Source organism: Cebidichthys violaceus, unplaced genomic scaffold, assembly GCF_023349555.1.
Source record: "Cebidichthys violaceus isolate CVI_PGR_0920_01 unplaced genomic scaffold, fCebVio1.0.p SCAF_16, whole genome shotgun sequence".
NCBI lineage: Eukaryota > Metazoa > Chordata > Actinopteri > Perciformes > Stichaeidae > Cebidichthys > Cebidichthys violaceus.
In genome coordinates, this window is record NW_027176329.1 from 10,655,016 (window position 1) to 10,672,600 (window position 17,585).

Consider the following 17,585-nt stretch of genomic DNA (forward strand, 5'->3'; position numbering starts at 1 on the left):
TTGGACTGGGCAGCTTTCCAAAAAAATGGGCACAGAAGACAAAAATCAAGGATGATTATGCTTACTACATGAACATGTCCTCTGTGCCATCTAGAGGTCTTCATTAAACCTGTGTAAACCTATTTAAATCCAATGTGCTTAAACATTTTTATAAAAACAGTGATACCATATCTGAAACGAGTTCACGATATAATTGAAACATAGCTCCCGTAGCTGTGCCTACGGTGTATGTTATGTATGCGATAGAATCAGAATTGTAAGTCGCTTTGGATAAAAGCTTCTGGTAAATGACTGTAATGTAATGTAATGTAATGTTGTTCAATTTGAGTCCTGCCTACGAGCACAACCGCCTGTCTAAACATGCCTTAAAAGGCAGCAGACCTACAGCTAAAATTGTCAATCCCCCCCCCCCCCCATATATATATATATATATATATATATATATATATATATATATATATATATATATATATATATATATAGATAGATAGATAGATAGATAGATAGATTTATGTTCATATCATGCACATAACATGCCCAACCCTCATGGGTTTATAAGATGCCAAAAATACAGCTGCAGTGGACACACATTTCATTAACTTTAATTCAATAAAAATGCACAGGTTACTTCACCGCTCGATCTTAAACAAAACCTCTCCTGCCTTCTCTCCCAGGCCTGGCAAATAAAATCTGCAACAAAAATCTGCAACAAAAACCTGCTACAAAAACCTGCTACCATAAACAATTCTAAAAATGACGTAATTATTCTTTTCTCACTTATTGTATTTCAACTAATTATATCAGGCCCTGTACTTGACTACAGTCAGGTTATTTCTGCAGTAACATTGAGGTAAATGATAAGCGAGTATGTGAATACAACATCCAGTATACATTACACATTTGTAGTAATTCCAAAATATTAACTTCACTCTTTCCACTGGAGGACATGTCTTTCCTCGTCAGCCTGCCTCTCGTGGCACTAACCACCTCTCATACTCGTAAAGGCTTACGTCACTTTAAGCCCCCCCCCGGTCCTATCCTAACGTACTACCCTAATATCCACTATATCCGACCAATTGAACGACCCGGCTAAACGGCAACAAGCCGAGGTCCTCTAAGATTACTTTGATAAGACGGAAAAGTGACAAGCATTTGTCCTCGGTGGACAAAAGTGTTTTCAGGAGAAAGTGCGACACAGTTAGTTAGTTTCTCCGAGAATGTGGCAAACCTGAGGTTGTAGAGAAGAAGGAAACAAGGGTTTTGCAGCTCATTTAACGACCGACAAGTTGGAGAGTGTGTTTTTGATGGCCAGAACTGACGCTACATGAAATCCCCTCCGCGACAACAGGAACAGAGGACGAGCAGTAGCTGCAGGAGAGAGGAGACATTTTAGGAGCAGCTACATTACCGGATACAGTGAGTTGAAGAGAGGTGAGTCTGCTGCACCGTTAGCTCACGTTACACCAAGGACGTGTCACTGGAGGCTGTTAAAGCGTCGGTGCACGCTACTTAAAAGCCGTTAAGCTGCTATGTTTTTAGACAGACACGGGAGGGTCTTCCTCTCTGGAGGGTTTATGTGAAGTTTAACCGGAGTATAACGTTAGGCGTCAAACTTTGCTGACATGCTCTAACGTTGTCTGAGGTTCTGTCGGATTCAGCTGCCGGAGGACGTCTGACTCGCTCATCAAAGTTGAGCTAACAGGCCTCGTCCTGGTGTCGGCGGTGTTTGTTTAGGAACAAGCGCGATAACAGAAGGTCGTGAAAGCATTCCACACTAAAACCAGCGGAGCACAGGTCGCCCGCGAGGAAATACAGAAGTTGTGTGCAACAGATAAACGGCCGTGTATGTCGTTTTGTGGTGCAAGTTGTGAATACGCTAAAAAGTTTTCCAACGTAAACTGTGCAGATGTCGCTAAGAAGAGTTGCCCCCTAACACTTATGCCACAAAATAATGAGTACACGTGTCCCTCCCGTGAAACTAAAACTTACAACGTGAGTTAGTTGACGGTTGTTGTGACAGTGTTTGGGGGAACTTTTTCAAAGCTCCATCTCACTGAGTCAGGCAGTCTGTTCCGCTATGTCCGGGAGACTCCCCGCTTGCGCCATTCATGCGCACTCTGCCACTCCCTGCAAGAGTTTACGCAAACAGCGTAGAGTTAGTGTGACTGACTAACTTCTAAGTTTAAATTGGGACAACAACCCTGAAGTTGAAATCATACAAAGGCTGAAGGACGTTGTCTGTCTGACATTGTTTTAGATATTAGATGCGAGTCATTCTTTTGTGTCCTGCTGTAATCAAGTCAGTCTTATCTTATTAACCTCCTGTACAACAGGAGGCACAATCCTTCAAGGTTTTATTAAAGAAAAAAAACAACATCATGAAGATCCGCTTTTTAAAGCACCATTCCACTCGTGTTTACACATGCAGTTTGGTAAACCTCTCCTGAGGAGTACTACTGTTATGTGTGTGCCTCGGGACAGAGCTTTCCAAAGTCTGAAAATTCCAGGCTTGGGTTCTCATGCCTGGACTTGAGGCTTTAAAACTTTAAAGGTGCGTCTTGTAATTTTTTGGAACATTTTGAAACCTGCAGAGTTATGCACATCTTTGTCTAATCCAAAATCAAAATGTTGCTGCTTCATAATTGCATATCTTGGTGCATTACAACCACTTTAACCACCAAGTTTAATTGTGTGAATTTATTGTCAGCTATTGCATCACCCCATGCTCAAAAACCACACATTCTACCTTTTTAACAGGAAACCGGGGGTGTAGAGAAGAAGCGGGCATAGAGTGCTGCAGGGATGACATGTTTTTGTAGGCCACCTGTGGTAGTTGGCATCATACTGGTTACCTTGACAAAAAGTCAACGGGGTATTTCCACTGGAGTTTGAACTATTGCAGAAAATAAGCTCTGGGGCAAACACAAGTTTATGATACTTACATGTTTTCCTTGGCAAGATAATGTTTACAAATGAACACCACTTTTAGGATTTTTGAAGCGTGAATTAGCAGAAGTATAAAGCGTTGTGTGACGTTATGCTATAAACCACAACTACATCACAGGTGCATGAGCACAAATGTCCACAACGAAGCCGAAAAGGCGGACTAGATGCCGTGCTGATGAGTTGTAGTCTCATTTAGCAACTTGTTAGCGACCGCCTTTTTAAAGACATGTAACATTTACGAGAGGGATATTTACTGGCACATTTTATGTCCTCGAACAAAACGTTATATATATATATATATATATATATATATATAACGTTTTGTTCGAGGACATAAAATGTATGCTTCCAATATATATATATATATATATATATATATATATATATATATATATATATATATATATATATATATATATATATATATATATATATATATATATATATATTGGAAGCATAGTTATCAGTCAAGGCTGGACTGTAGATGGCCAGCAGTGAGGTTATTGCTTTATACTCTTTCTAGTACAGTACATACTGTTGCTGAGATTGGAGAAAATAAATGTGAATTAACATAATTAAGACAAAGTCACTCTTGTTGGTGCCTGTCCATAAACACCACTCCTGTTCCCTGACATTATACCATCAGTGGCATAGTGCACTTTGTTCTCTCCAAACACTGTCGTGAAAATGTGGAGATGTGCATGCACTAGCTGAGTGGCGAGTAATGATAATGGATTAGCTGATAATGCCAGAGAACATATGAGGGGCAGTACAACAAACCAATTAATACAGAGTGCAGTAATTGCTTCACTAATACAGTTTGCACATGCCTGATGTTTTGTTTCCAAGTGGAATAGCATAAATGTTCAGAAACATTACCCTTCTTTTTAAAAACATAAAATCCAACATGTGATTCATTTGAAGGTCTATGCTAAGCTGTTTGCACCAGTCTACTGTTTCTACTTGTTTGTAGGGTTGTCCTCGACCACAGAAATTCTTTAGTAGATGGATTAATCAAACGGGCTATATAATCAACAGTTTCTCAACAAAGAATCTCACAAATGCACCACTTTAAATCTAGATTTTCCACAAAGGTTTCTTTGAAATAAATCATTCATTACGAAAAAAATGAGTAATCGACCAAAGCAATCCTAGTCAACTAAGGCCAAAACGATCAACTCTGAGGGGGCAGCCCTACCTATTTGTTACACTTCATATTGGATGATACGTCAACATAGCGTAGTACACTAAATTTTAGCTAAAGTTTACTTTAGCTTGCTGCAGTTGCACCTGCTAAACCACTGGTGCCTGACCTGTTCTTCTGTAAACTATTGAGGAAATCACACACCAGCAGCAGCAACTGTTAAACTCTTTTAGATAATGTACTGGCTGGTGCTGCTTAAGCATCTAGGAACACAGTGATGTTTACTGCATATAACCTGTGCACACTTTACTTCTGGTTGCTGCAGTTTGGGGAATCTTCATCTGCTGTCACATGCAATGATGGTGAACATTTTAGCTGAGAGCAGCTACAGGCAAATAAGTACTTTTCATGTAAGGAATGGGATGTACACCTGAGAGCTTTTGCAGCCCCGTGGGTGGTTTCCAGTTCCCGCTGTTGGACAGAAAAGAAAAAATATGTTTGTTTGCATAAATCCCATAATTCACTCAAGGAATGAATACAAAACTTTTACCCATTAACATACTTTAGCACTATTCACAGAGAGCCCATTCTCTTTGACGCATTCAAAAGAGCTAACAGGATCTTCTGTCATCTAAGCGTGATGATGGACACATAAAGTAAAGTTAGACATGTTCAATTTGACAGTTTTGTGTAATAGAAGTAAGGGCTCATGGTAGATCGCTGACATGCGAGGTGACACACAGGAGGCAGCAGGTTCACCAACGTCCCCACACTGATTAACTTTCAAAGATAGCATACGTTGACATATCTCCGCTGTGGTTTCAAGGGTGAGGAGAATCCTGTCAAAGTGGAACTCCTCTGCTGACAAAGGCAGCCTGCATGAGTTACTGTGCATTCGTGGTTAGCTTACAACGGGTTAAAGTCCACACACCCACACTCATTACTAACAGATCTGTTAGGAAATATGTGACAACAGGAATTTCCCCTCTTAAACAATTTGCTCCAGAAAGACGGTCATACTAAAGACATAAAACTTTTACTGAAAAAGTGTGATATGGTGGCAATATAAGGTAATCTGATGATCAGTCTCAAAATCAGCTGATCCAACATTGTAAAAGGGCACATGTGACTTAATGTTCAATTGGGGAGTTGCCAGTGATTATAGCATCACTAATGTCATCTTTGGTCATTTGATTGCAGATCTTAAGCTCTTTCTGCACTCTCAATAACAAAGCAGTAAACATGTCCCTCAGGCTGTACTTAGGAACCTTAAATTACCCTAAAAGATAACGTTTGCTAATTAGAGCTAAACTCAAAGTACAGCTGACAGGTATTTTGTCATAAATATTGGGCAAACTTGAATTCTGACCCGAAAATACAGTGTGTTATGAAGAAATGAGAAATCATTAAATCAGGTAAAAAGACATTACAACTTTTTGTTAACTTCTAAGGCCCTTTATTCAGCTGTTCAGCAGCTGTTTACTGCTCCTCTTTGAGCGTTTATTATACAGGGAGTGATTTCAGACACGTGTCTGAGTAAATATGTCATCCAGCTGCAGAAATAGTTTTTCAAGGAATGGGACTTTGTGCCAAGCTGCAGTCTGGGGTAGAGGGCCTAATACAATGCTCATGGGTTTTCTGATTACATTGTGTGCAGCATAGTAAAAAAAAAAAAAAAAGAACTTCATCATTCCTCTCCATCTGGAGCAGGAAGTGCCCAGATACGGCGCCTGTAGCAGATGCCCACTGAGATTCATCACCTCTAATCAATACTCGTTTCTCTCTGTTTCCTCTTCTTTCTCTCAGGATATTGTCACAGCTGAGTGAGTTGCTATATTTATCAAATGGGAAAATCTGAATGGATATCACCAAGCAGACAAAACCTTTTTATTACCGGTCTTAATTTCCTTCCACATGATACGAAAAAACACAAATCCTTTTTCTCCCTCCGTTTCATCTTTTTAGGATGTTGTCCTGGCTTCGTGAGCAGATATGGGCGGACTGGATTTGGTTTCCTGAAGGCCACGGCTGGGCTGACCTGAAGGACCATGATGGCCAAGTTTTCCCTAAAATGCAGGACCTGTGGGCTACTATACCCATCGCACTGTGCTTCCTGGTCTGCAGACAGATATTTGAGAGGTGGGTCGTCTCCAGCGGTGACTGTTTTTTAGGATTTGTCACAGTGTCGTCTGCCCATTAATCTGCCTCTCTACCTTTCTGACTTGCATGTTTCTTCCTGAGCTGATGTTTAAGCGGTGTTCTTCTCTCTCCAGGGCGGTAGCGACTCCTCTCGCCTCCCTGTTGGGAGTGAGTGACAAGCAGCGTGTTCGTGCTTCTCCAAATCCCGTCCTGGAGTCCTATTTCTGCAGCACATCAAAGCATCCCACACAGGTAGGGATCCTGCCTACTTTAGGAAACTAGCACTGCTTCATACATACTGTGTGTCCTCTGGCAATAGCACAGCTTGAGCCTAATCACAGAATTCAGAGATGTATGAGGTGTAAATGGATGAGAGAGACGACATGAAATATCCTAGATCTTCAAACCCCAAGCCTCGTGTAACCGCTCATCATTTTCTAACTCCAGACATTAAAGACGGTACTGACTCTTCTTTCCTTGTCCTGCTTTTTGTTCTTAGAGCTCCATAGAGAGTTTAAGCAAACAGACGGGCTGTTCAGAGCGACAGGTCCAGAGGTGGTTCAGGCGGCGGAGAAACCAGGACAGACCCAGCAAGCTCAAAAAGTTTCGGGAAGCATGGTAGCTAAACATCCTCCGCCAGACATCAAATACACCCCCAACCCCATTGTCTGTCTTTCATTGTACTCTGTGTGCTTGTAATTTGAATCCTAAAGAAGCTCTAAAAGAAGATTTTCTACTCTGATTCTATTTCATGATTTGTTTTGACTGAACATTGCGCAAGACCAGGAACAGTGAAGTCACAATCAAAACCCAAGCCAAGCTCCACTGTCTTTCTGGCCCATGCTCACTTAAGGCGGACCTGCTATTCTCGTTTTATTTTATTTTTTTGACGAATAGTATTAATGGGTCAAAATTATTTTTGTCGGTTAACGATTAAACGGTTAAATATTAACAACCATTGTCATGACCTGCTTTTACCAATACCAGATTCTTTAAAGCAGCGTTTCGCAAGCTAGGGGTCAGGACACCGTCAAGGGCTCACAAGTTAGATTTCAGGGGTCATGAGGTGACTTTAACAGGAGAGCAAAGCAGACAAATATATTTCTGCAATGCAAAGGTCCTAGAATCATATACATTCTTTTCAGACTTCGCTCTAATCTCTGCATTTTTTAGCATTTTGCTCTTCTGGCAACTCCTCAGTCGGTGGTGTGAAAGCAGCAACAAAAAAACCTTGACACACCGCACCCAAGTATTTAAAACAAGGACAGGAGGATACATGCTGTGCGTTCAAGCATAGAAACACTGCAAACTGTAAAACAGTGATCAAAGGGATTTTTTTCTGCCCAATGCGATTCAGTATTGCGTTTGTTGAGGTTCAAACTTGTGTGTGTGTGTGTGTGTGTGTGTCTGTGTGTGTGTTTGTGTGTGTGTGCTTCTAATGTCTGTGACATGTGGTTTTAAAATGTTTTTTTTTTCTTGTGATTTAAAGTATAAAAGTCAATAAAATGCATTGTCCTCATCTGTCTTTCATAACCCCAAATTGGATTTCTGAGACCGCTGTGTATTCTCTTACAGTTGGAGATTTACGTTTTACTTTATTGCTTTCTTTGCTGGCCTGGCAGTCCTTATAGACGTGAGTACTGTGGCAGAATCTGGCACTCAAAGTTTTCACAAAAAGCAGAACAATCACTACATGTGTCACTTTGTGAAATCATCCCATGTAATAGTCATACTCTAGTCAACTTGAAACAAATCTAGCTTTACATTTTTGTTCTAATGGCAACTTTTGTCTCCCTGACTTGGTGCTTCTTCAGAAAAAAGTTGGATCTGTTTGCTACATACAAACAAAAGTACAGAAACGTAGGAAGTTTTATGCTGACATTGTAACTGTAGTGGACACACTGTTGGATGCCACAAAACCACTGTTTTCCACTGTGTTATTGTTTTTTGTTTGTGCTCGTGGTGTTGTGTCATTAATATCCATTTCTCCTCAGAAACCATGGTTGTATGATATGAAGCAGATGTGGGATGACTTCCCGAAAATGGTATGTCAGTACAATAACCTGAAACATCTTTTCATTGAGTTTAGATTTAAATATTTTCTCATTAATCCTAAATTTTAACAAGCTGAAAGAGCGTGTAAATTGCCGAAACTTGCTCTTGTTTACCAATTTACTGAACTAACTAATAGATACAACTATTGGTTGCATCATATTCTAACAGCCTTTTTCTTCCTGTTTTCTTCCAGCCACTGTTGCCTTCACAGTACTGGTACTACATGATTGAACTAGGCTTCTATATCTCGCTGGTTTTTAGCGTAGCAACGGATGTTAAACGTAAGGTAAGTGAGCTGCGTCTTAAGCTTTGTTATTCCGTGTTTGCATCTTTACAGCCCCTCAGAAACCTTCCATCAGGAGTGATTGCTCTCAGAGTGCATGAAATAATAAGAATGATCTGTTGTGTTGGCAGTGTATTTTGAGGTTTGGATATTGATTTCTCCATTAAGATGTCCTGACTTTATGCATCGTATTGAGTGGAGCGGTCAGCATTGGGAACATTATAGATGATGTTCAACTCCACTCATCCGTTCCACTTGGTCAGTTTGGTAAAGTCGGAGTGATTGAGCAACAAAACTAAACCGTCTCTCCAGTCGAGGAAGTTGCATCATGAGGCGCCCTGTGAGTTCATGTGTGACCGGCTCTCCTTGGTGAAATCACACTGCGGAGAGACTGATGCACCGTTTTGTCCACAGGTCTAAACACTGTTGTGAAAGGTGTCAGACCTTCGAGCCCGCCACCTCTGTACCAGCTCTTGTTTTCTAACTCAAGCTCACCAAATGTGAGGAACTAATCTGTTAAACCAAAACAGCAGTTTTCTGGACTTTTCCAGAGTGTTGAAATCAACCTCTAATGTGAGGATTTGCTTCTGTAAATGGATTTAGTTTCTTTTTATAGCCGTGAAGCCAAATAATCTGCAATGTGCAGAGTGTTAATCATTTGTAAATCCAGCATCAATCAATCACAACACGCACTGGTCGATCAGTGACCAATCTTTACAGCTCGATCAATAAGTGACCAAACGGGTTTTGATTTTTGGCTTTAAACCCTCTCTCTCTGTCCCCTTTTTATTTTTTTCTCTCCAGGACTTCAAAGAGCAAATAATTCACCATGTAGCCACCATTTCCCTTATCAGTTTCTCCTGGCTGGTCAACTACATCCGGGCAGGGACTTTGATAATGTTGGTGCATGATGCCTCCGACTATTTCATGGAGGTATGACAACATGCTAATATGACAGAAAAAGAGGTGTTTCACTCATAAAAGTTGGCCTAAATGGGTTTTTATTTTACACATATAAGTTTTTTTTAGTAAATAAAAATAATTAAATAAATTGTTAATTTTTCCACATATTTGCCAATTTATTTTGAATTTAATTACAATCACACAGCAGTATACATCTTTAAAGCAAACATTTTGCTGCCCTCCCTGCGGTGCCCTCTAGAGGAGAATATATGAAAAGGTGAAACTCTGATTTCTGCCTTTCATTGCAGTCAGCCAAAATGTTCAACTACGCAGGATGGAAGAAAACCTGCAACATCAGCTTCACTGTGTTTGCTGCAGTTTTCATTATCTCCCGCCTCGTAATCCTCCCCTTCTGGTAAGAACGATGTTACAGGATTCACTATATTAGTCACTGACTTTACTGTATGATGGGAACATTTGAGAAATGTGTGCAACATTTTGACACATATTTTTCCAAATATGTGATTTACAGGCAGGAATTTGAAAAAAAAATGACATATTTCAAAAAGGCTTTTATTCTTGACTCAGGTGGAAAGGCTGGCATATCTCTATTGATCTAGAGAGAAGATGTGACGAAGGCTAATTGTCAATAAATCTCACGAAAAGGCCATCTCAAACTATGAATGTATCCCAACAATAAGTGTTGTCTGTGTAGGCAAAGTCTGATATAGCTTTCCTCTGTGCTATAGAGCTTACATGTTGTCATGTTTTGATAAAAATGGGTTTATTTAGGCAATCACACTTGCACTGCATCAAATGGGTATTAATCTGCAGCTGAAAATAGTCCCAAATAGTAATATCTGCTTTAAACTGCCCAGCTATTCACCAGAAGTCACCAACAACATTTTTGCTGGTAATATGAAAAATATAGAATAATACCTGCATCATCCTTTATAATATTTAAGACTAACACAATCATGTTAAGCTGACACTAACATGCCCCCACTTCTGAACACCCCCCCCCTCCTTCCTTTTTCAGATACGTCATGAATTAGCTTAAAGCTAGAGCAACAATTTAATGGAAATGTAACAACGGACACATTGTGTACAGTTCTGGCTCCTCTCAATGGGCTTTTGATGGAGACTGTAGGTGGCTCTGACTGGACTCTCTGTTCTGCCTTTGTCCTCTCGTCCAGGATCATATATACGACGGGGGTGTACCCCCTGACCCTCTACCGCCCCTTCCTCGGCTTCTACTTCTTCAACGGGCTAATGCTCGTGCTGCAGGCTCTGCACATCTTCTGGGCAGTGCTCATTGTGCGCATGGTCGTCAAGTTCCTGCCAGGCAACGTACGAACTGCCACTTTCGGCTTTCCCTCGAACGCCACATAGCACGTTTGTGTCAAAGCAGCTACTGTACACCTGTTGTGTCTTCTTTTACCCAATAGGAAATTGTCGAGGACGAGCGGAGCGATAAAGAGGAGACAGAGTCGGAAGATGAAGACAATGGTCGTGAGCGGAGGGGAAAGTTTAAGAACGGCCATGTGCAGAACGGCCACACTCTCCTGAACAACAACCACAGTAAGGCGGACTGATTGGACTGTGAGAGCTGGAGATGAGGCTGCGTGAGGAGTGACGATGGGCCCTCACATGTGGCCCTCACCTGAAAGCCAAAGAATGGGAGCGTGGCATGTTGAAAGTGCGACAGGCGGCAGTACACACACACGCACACATATTTACACACACACACTCATTTCTTTACCCTCTTTTCTCAAACCCTAGTAGTCCAAAGTGGATAATTTCACTTCTTTGTGGATTACATTAACTTAAATGGGGAGAGGAAGACTGTGGTGGAGAACCACAATGATCTGCTTAGCACCTAAGCAGCAGAGTGGTTATCTCATTACACACACACACACCTCCTTTTTTCCTCACCTCTCTTGTCTCCTTTTGCTTTATGCTAAGATTTTGTGCTGCTGACCAAGTTGCCACATGCCAAATCTAGCTTTATGTTTTGTGCATGGGAGTGTTTTAAAGAGCTGCTGTGGTTAGGACGGGCACTCCCTTCCTGCACAGTCAGTTAAAACTCTTCTGAGTATTAGTGCCCTTAAACCTGACTGATTTTTGGTCTAAATAACCACGCTGAAGTCAGTGACATGGTGTGGAGATGTAAGGTGATGTCTTGTCATGGACCATAAGCTGATTTAAGTCTATTTCCTTAAGGTTGATAACAAATTTGTGCGATTCAGTTATTGCATCTGCCAGTTTTTTCTAAATTGAATTTGTTTCAATGTTTAAAACAAAATAATCTGAGGTAAATAGTGTTTTTAACAGTCTGAGAAACGTGCGATAAGGTGCTACATCTGCATCGTGTGTTGAAATGTGCCTTAAATGGAAGTTTGTCTTGAATGCTTTGCATTTTTGGGAAGCAGAACGCGCCGAGATCATTTTAAATGTTTTGTTTATGTTTAATATCGTTTTAGTTGTATGATTTTATTTTGTTTTGTTTTCAGTCTAGTCAATGGTTTAAATTTGGGAGCAGTTTGTTTGAGTGTATCCCAAACCAATCAGTAACGGTTTATGAATTCTTTATGGGCTGAAAGAGTCGAGAGCATTTCCATTCAGTGTTGTTTTTTCCCATCCATCCAAAGATGCACTTTATGGTTCCCTCTATAGATCCTTGGCTAAATATCTTGTAAACAAGTTTAGTAATAATGTTTGATGTCAATTCAAACCAGATTGCCTTTTTAGTTTAGAGGGTATGATTTAAATTTTTGTCATATTTATTGTTGTTATTATCTACCCAAGATGTTTCTCGTTGCCAGTGTTTTGGTACATTTTGTAAAAAGAAAACGAAAATAAGTTGAATTAAATCTTAAGTAAAGAGGTAAAAAATGAAACACCAAAGTATGGTTTACATTTTTTACTACCTTGTGATTTGCAAGTGCCTTCATCATTTCAAATGTTTATTGTGAAAAAATGTTATTTCCGTCCCATTTGTCTTTATTTCTGCTGTCTTTGTGCCCCATCACATCCAACACTCCATGCACTGTAACGCTCTGGGCCTCTAACTTTCCTGCGTCGGCTCACAACAACCAATCACTTGCAGCTCCCTCTAAAGAGCTTTGCTTCTACAGAAATGGTTTTTAATCTGCATTACATGTTGCTGAGATGTAAAATCATAATGACAATGATGATAAAGATAATTGTGGATAACAATTCTGTCTTTTACGGTTTTCTTTTCGCCACCAAGATCTGAAATGACAATTTAACGCTCAAAGTCATTATTAGTGCTTCAGGAAATCGAGCTTTGCTTTTTTAACCAATTGATTTACTGAGAAAATAAAGGCTGAAGAAAGTGTTAATTTCCCTTAATAGTGGAGGAGATGCAATCTTTGTCAACAACTAAGGGCTACTAGTGATTTCATCATCAACATCTGTTGCCATAATTTAAAAAGCTGGAGCCAGAATGAGTTTAGCATTTTTGTGTGATTATTAATGACTAAAATAGTGAATTGATTATCCAAATTGTATGTCAATGAACTAACTGATTAAAACATTATAGCAATTTAATTCTTTAAAACCAGAAACGGCTGAAGTCATAATGCGATTATAAAGTATACTTTTTAGTTTTACTCTAACTACTAAGGACTTTTTAATTCCAGTTACAGTTGTGGTCAAAAGTTTACATACACTTGTAAAGAACATAATGTCATGGCTCTCTTGAGTTTCCAGTTATTTCTACAACTCTGATTTTTCTCTGATAGAGTGATTGGAACAGATACTTCTTTGTCACAAAAAACATTCATGAAGTTTGGTTCTTTCATGACTTTATTATGGGTTAACAGAAAAAGTGACAAAATCTGCTGGGTCAAAAATATACATACAGCAACATGAATTAGCAATTTTGGTGACTTAGAAAGTTGTGTCAATGAAATGAGCTTCATAGCATGGCCTCTTAACTTCTTGTGAGTGATTATGAGTGACTACAGGTGGTGACTTCTCTGAGGCCATTTAAATAGGGCTCATTGGATACAAACGCCCACAAACACTACAATGGGAAAGTCAAAGGAGCTCAGCATGGATCTGAAAAAGTGAATCATTGACTTGAACAAGTCAGGAAAGTCACTTGGAGCCATTTCAAAGCAGCTGCAGGTCCCAAGAGCAACAGTGCAAACAATTGTTTGTAAGTATAAAGTGCATGGCACTGTTTTGTCACTGCCACGATCAGGAAGAAAACGCAAGCTATCACCTGCTGCTGAGAGAAAATTGGTCAGGAGGGTGAAGAGTCAACCGAGAACCACCAAAAAGCAGATCTGCCAAGAATTAGAAGCTGCTGGAACACAGGTGTCAGTGTCCACAGTCAAGCGTGTTTTGCATCTCCATGGACTGAGAGGCTGCCGTGCAAGAAGGAAGCCCTTGCTCCAAAAGCGGCACCTTAAGGCTCGACTGAAGTTTGCTGCTGATCACATGGACAAAGATAAGACCTTCTGGAGGAAAGTTCTGTGGTCAGACGAAACAAAAATCGAGCTGTTTGGCCACAATGCCCAGCAATATGTTTGGAGGAGAAAAGGTGAGGCCTTTAACCCCAAGAACACCATGCCTACCATCAAGCACGGTGGTGGTAGTATTATGCTGTGGGGCTGTTTTGCTGCCAATGGAACTGGTGCTTTACAGAGAGTAAATGGGGATAATGAAGAAGGAGGATTACCTTCAAATTCTTCAAGATAACCTAAAATCATCAGCCCGAAGGTTGGGTCTTGGGCGCAGTTGGGTGTTCCAACAGGACAATGACCCCAAACACACATCAAAAGTGGTAATGGAATGGCTAAATCAGGCTAGAATTAGGGTTTTAGAATGGCCTTCCCAAAGTCCTGACTTAAATCCCATTGAGAACATGTGGACAATGCTGAAGAAACAAGTCTGTCAGAAAGCCATCAAATTTAACTGAACTGCACCAATTCTGTCAAGAGGAGTGGTCAAAGATTCAACGAGAAGCTTGCCAGAAGCTTGTGGATGGCTACCAAAAGCGCCTAATTGAAGTGAAAATGGCCAAGGGACATGTAACCAAATATTAGCACTGCTGTATGTATATTTTTGACCCAGCAGATTTGATCACTTTTTCTGTTAACCCATAATAAAGTCATGAAAGAACCAAACTTCATGAATGTTTTTTGTGACAAAGAAGTATCTGTTCCAATCACTCTATCAGAGAAAAATCAGAGTTGTAGAAATAACTGGAAACTCAAGAGAGCCATGACATTATGTTCTTTACAAGTGTATGTAAACTTTTGACCACAACTGTATGTCTGTTGGGTGTCTAAAGGTTTCTAATGAAAGGCTACAGCCTATAATTCAGGAACTGATAAATGTGCCTCTCATTGGCGACACCAACATAAACGCACCGTCTTGGAGTAATTCCGTCACTGCGGAAGTGAAGCAAACACAGTCTGGCATGAGCACCATCAATCAGTCACAGCTTCCGCTGGTGTAGAGTGGCCCTGAAGGCACCATGGAGCGATTATAATATCAGATGGCACAGTGTGGTGACACGCTGAGCAGCACCTGGCTGGCACACTTTTGGAAGGCCCACTGCTGCCAAATATGTCTCGAATGTTTTTATAATCATCCTGAGTGGAGGAGTTGGTCTTCATCCAGCTTGAAAGTTTGAGAGAGTTCATCAACTTCTTTTTCCATCCATTCTAAAAAGAAACCAGTTCTCGTTTCTTCCTCCTTTCCTCTGCCACTTTCCCCTACAGTATTTTTGGCTTCAGCCGAAAAGACCTTCTTGACTAATTGCATATGGAGCGGGATCACTTTACCCCGGTGCCTCCACGCTGTTCTTGTCACTGGCAGCCTCACTGTAACAATCTCCGCTCTAAAGCGGCAGGGTCAATTTCCACCCTGCTCTCGCATCTGGCTCTGTAATTTAATTGCTAATGCATCTCCTGTTTCTGCTGTTCCAACGTCTGAGCTTTCCTTAACACGTACCCCCTTCTGTGTCCAGTCTTACTCCTCCTCTTTAAATCTTTGCCTTTCCTTTCACATTACGTTTCCCCTCCTTCCTCTGTTGCCTTTTCAGCCTTGTGTAATGAATAAGCTCAGTGTCGCCTAAGGTGCTTGAGTTATAGTGGTGTGAAGTCTAATTGGTGACAGCTATGGAGGTCCTTGTGACAGGAGAACAAAAGCGCTGGGGTGTTTGATTCACTTGTGAACCGTGTAGACTGTTATTCAATTCCTGTTTAAGTATTGATAAAGGCTTTACATGCCAGGGGGAGGTCGGAAGGTGCAAGTGTATGCGTGGGTGTCGCGCGCGCGCGCGTGTGTGTGTGTGTGTGTGTGTGTGTGTGTGTGTGTGTGTGCGCAGAAAGCTAATTTGTGGGCTGCTCATTTTTCCTGTGATGATCATGAGAGGAGGGGGACAGTAAAGTCTTTGGTAACGGATGACTGTCTTATGTAACTGAAGTAATGAGGAACCTCAGAGGGAGCCGAGACGGAGATGCTATGAAAGCTTTTAAAAGTTTTGAATGAGACTGCAGCAACAAACACCAGATGACAATGCAGAATGGTGAGTTTGGTTTGAAATCTTATCTGTAAAATGAAGTGATAATATGTTTCATCAGTTTTCGCTAATCTGGTTCTCTTTAAAATCATGTGCTGCTGTCAGCTTTTACAGTGATTCAAACTACTTCATGACCCTGTGGTAATGCTGACCTTGTCTTTAAACATGTTTAAAAAGTATAAGAGATAATTGTTTCTCACCATCAAGTTTCCATAATGTACTTTGTGATCTAATCCGTCGGTTTTATTAAAACCTGAAAAGTTTTGCTGTATTCCTGTAAACAGACAGAAAAATGATCAACACTGACGTAAATATCCCAGAACAATATGTTATGAGTGCGCTAACTTGACCAGTATAAAAGCAATAGATTTAAAAAGATTAGTGGAATAATCTAAGGGTAAACTCGACAAAAAAGGTATAAAGCACATATTTTGATAATCAGTTAAGCATGTTAGTCATTTTTGAAGCGAAACTATTAAGCATTCTCTGGTTCCATGTCCTATGAAATTGAGCATTTGAACTGTTCTTTGTTTAATGGGATAGTGATCCAAAAATATTTGGGTTTTGGACTGTTGATTGCACAAAACAAGCAATTTAGAGACAATATCTTTCCAGGATATTGTGCTGGTAATTTTACAGACAAAAGGATTAATAATTTAATCAAGAAAAGAATTAAGAAGATTAATCTGTAATTGATACATTTACACCTTTAAAAAAAAGAAGTGAGAGATGAAATGCAACAAAAGTCCCTGACCAGAATCAAACAAGGGACATAGATATACACTAGCCCACCAGGATGCTGAGGACCACGCTTTAAGTAACACGACTTATGTGATGTCTCTGCATTCAGAAGCTGTAATTTCTTTAATCTTTGTATGTTTTTCTGATTTGTATCTCTGGCATCAAGTAGCTTAATCACCATCATCTCAAGAGTAGCCATGCACACGCCTGTCCTTCTCCCAGAGTGGTGGTGCTGAGCTGACAAAGAAAACAGTGAAAGAAGGATCAGCAGTCGCCATCGCCCACATGGACCAGGCTCCTCAAGCTGCATCACAGTTTGAGGTGGACGTGGACCTGGGCTTCGCTATCTTCTTCCTCTTCCTGCTGTGTTTCTTTCTGCTGGTGACGGTGGTGCGCTGTGCCCAGACTGTGGTGGATCCTTACGGCTCCATCTCCACCTCCACCTACCAGGAGGAGCAGATAAATTGAGAGAGAAGAGGGTGGTATCAGTCAGTTACTCTGCAGGACTCACTCTCACTGTTATGTTAATACATGTTTTTAGACCATGCCGTTTTGACTGGACTTGAAGTCTACATCACAGACAGGAGACATGCCACTTCTGAACAAAAGGGAGTCATCGTTAGGCTACGCTCATGGAAGTCACAAGACATGTATCAGGTTTTGTGTGAGTGTTTCTGTCTTCAATACCTTTCAAATAACCCATGGGTGGATTACTCAATGGACCTCGCAGGGGTCCAAGACGTCAAGAGTCCTGAACCAGCCAGAAAGTCAAAGAGCTCCGTCAAAAATACAGTGTCCTTATCACGTTTGTT

At 40.7% G+C, this 17,585-nt stretch overlaps 2 protein-coding genes across 2 annotated transcripts; both read left to right on the plus strand.

Annotated features, from left to right (window-relative positions):
- The first annotated feature begins 1,065 nt into the window (after positions 1–1,065).
- On the plus strand, positions 1,066–12,689 carry cers2a (ceramide synthase 2a). The gene is made up of 11 exons (XM_068711204.1): positions 1,066–1,431; positions 6,056–6,229; positions 6,364–6,481; positions 6,729–6,847; positions 7,805–7,862; positions 8,224–8,274; positions 8,478–8,570; positions 9,372–9,500; positions 9,779–9,885; positions 10,667–10,820; positions 10,919–12,689. Exons 2-11 carry the CDS (start codon positions 6,057–6,059, stop codon positions 11,063–11,065), a joined length of 1,149 nt encoding a protein of 382 aa, XP_068567305.1. The 5' UTR covers positions 1,066–1,431; position 6,056; the 3' UTR covers positions 11,066–12,689.
- A 3,269-nt stretch (positions 12,690–15,958) lies between these two features.
- Positions 15,959–17,327, plus strand: LOC137872411 (cortexin domain-containing 1 protein). Its single transcript, XM_068710623.1, has 2 exons — positions 15,959–16,038; positions 16,943–17,327. The coding sequence occupies exon 2, from the start codon at positions 17,059–17,061 to the stop codon at positions 17,239–17,241; it is 183 nt and encodes a 60-aa protein (XP_068566724.1). The 5' UTR covers positions 15,959–16,038; positions 16,943–17,058; the 3' UTR covers positions 17,242–17,327.
- The last annotated feature ends 258 nt before the right edge of the window (positions 17,328–17,585 follow it).

What these genes read in the sequence shown, in the direction of transcription:
- LOC137872411 (XM_068710623.1), top strand. Translation starts at nt 17,059, where the DNA reads ATGGACCAGGCTCCTCAAGCTGCATCACAGTTTGAGGTGGACGTGGAC.
- cers2a (XM_068711204.1), top strand. Translation starts at nt 6,057, where the DNA reads ATGTTGTCCTGGCTTCGTGAGCAGATATGGGCGGACTGGATTTGGTTT. An exon ending in GGGATGACTTCCCGAAAATG is followed by an intron (nt 8,275 to 8,477) that starts GTATGTCAGTAC and finishes GTTTTCTTCCAG; the next exon opens with CCACTGTTGCCTTCACAGTA. An exon ending in CCTCCGACTATTTCATGGAG is followed by an intron (nt 9,501 to 9,778) that starts GTATGACAACAT and finishes CTTTCATTGCAG; the next exon opens with TCAGCCAAAATGTTCAACTA.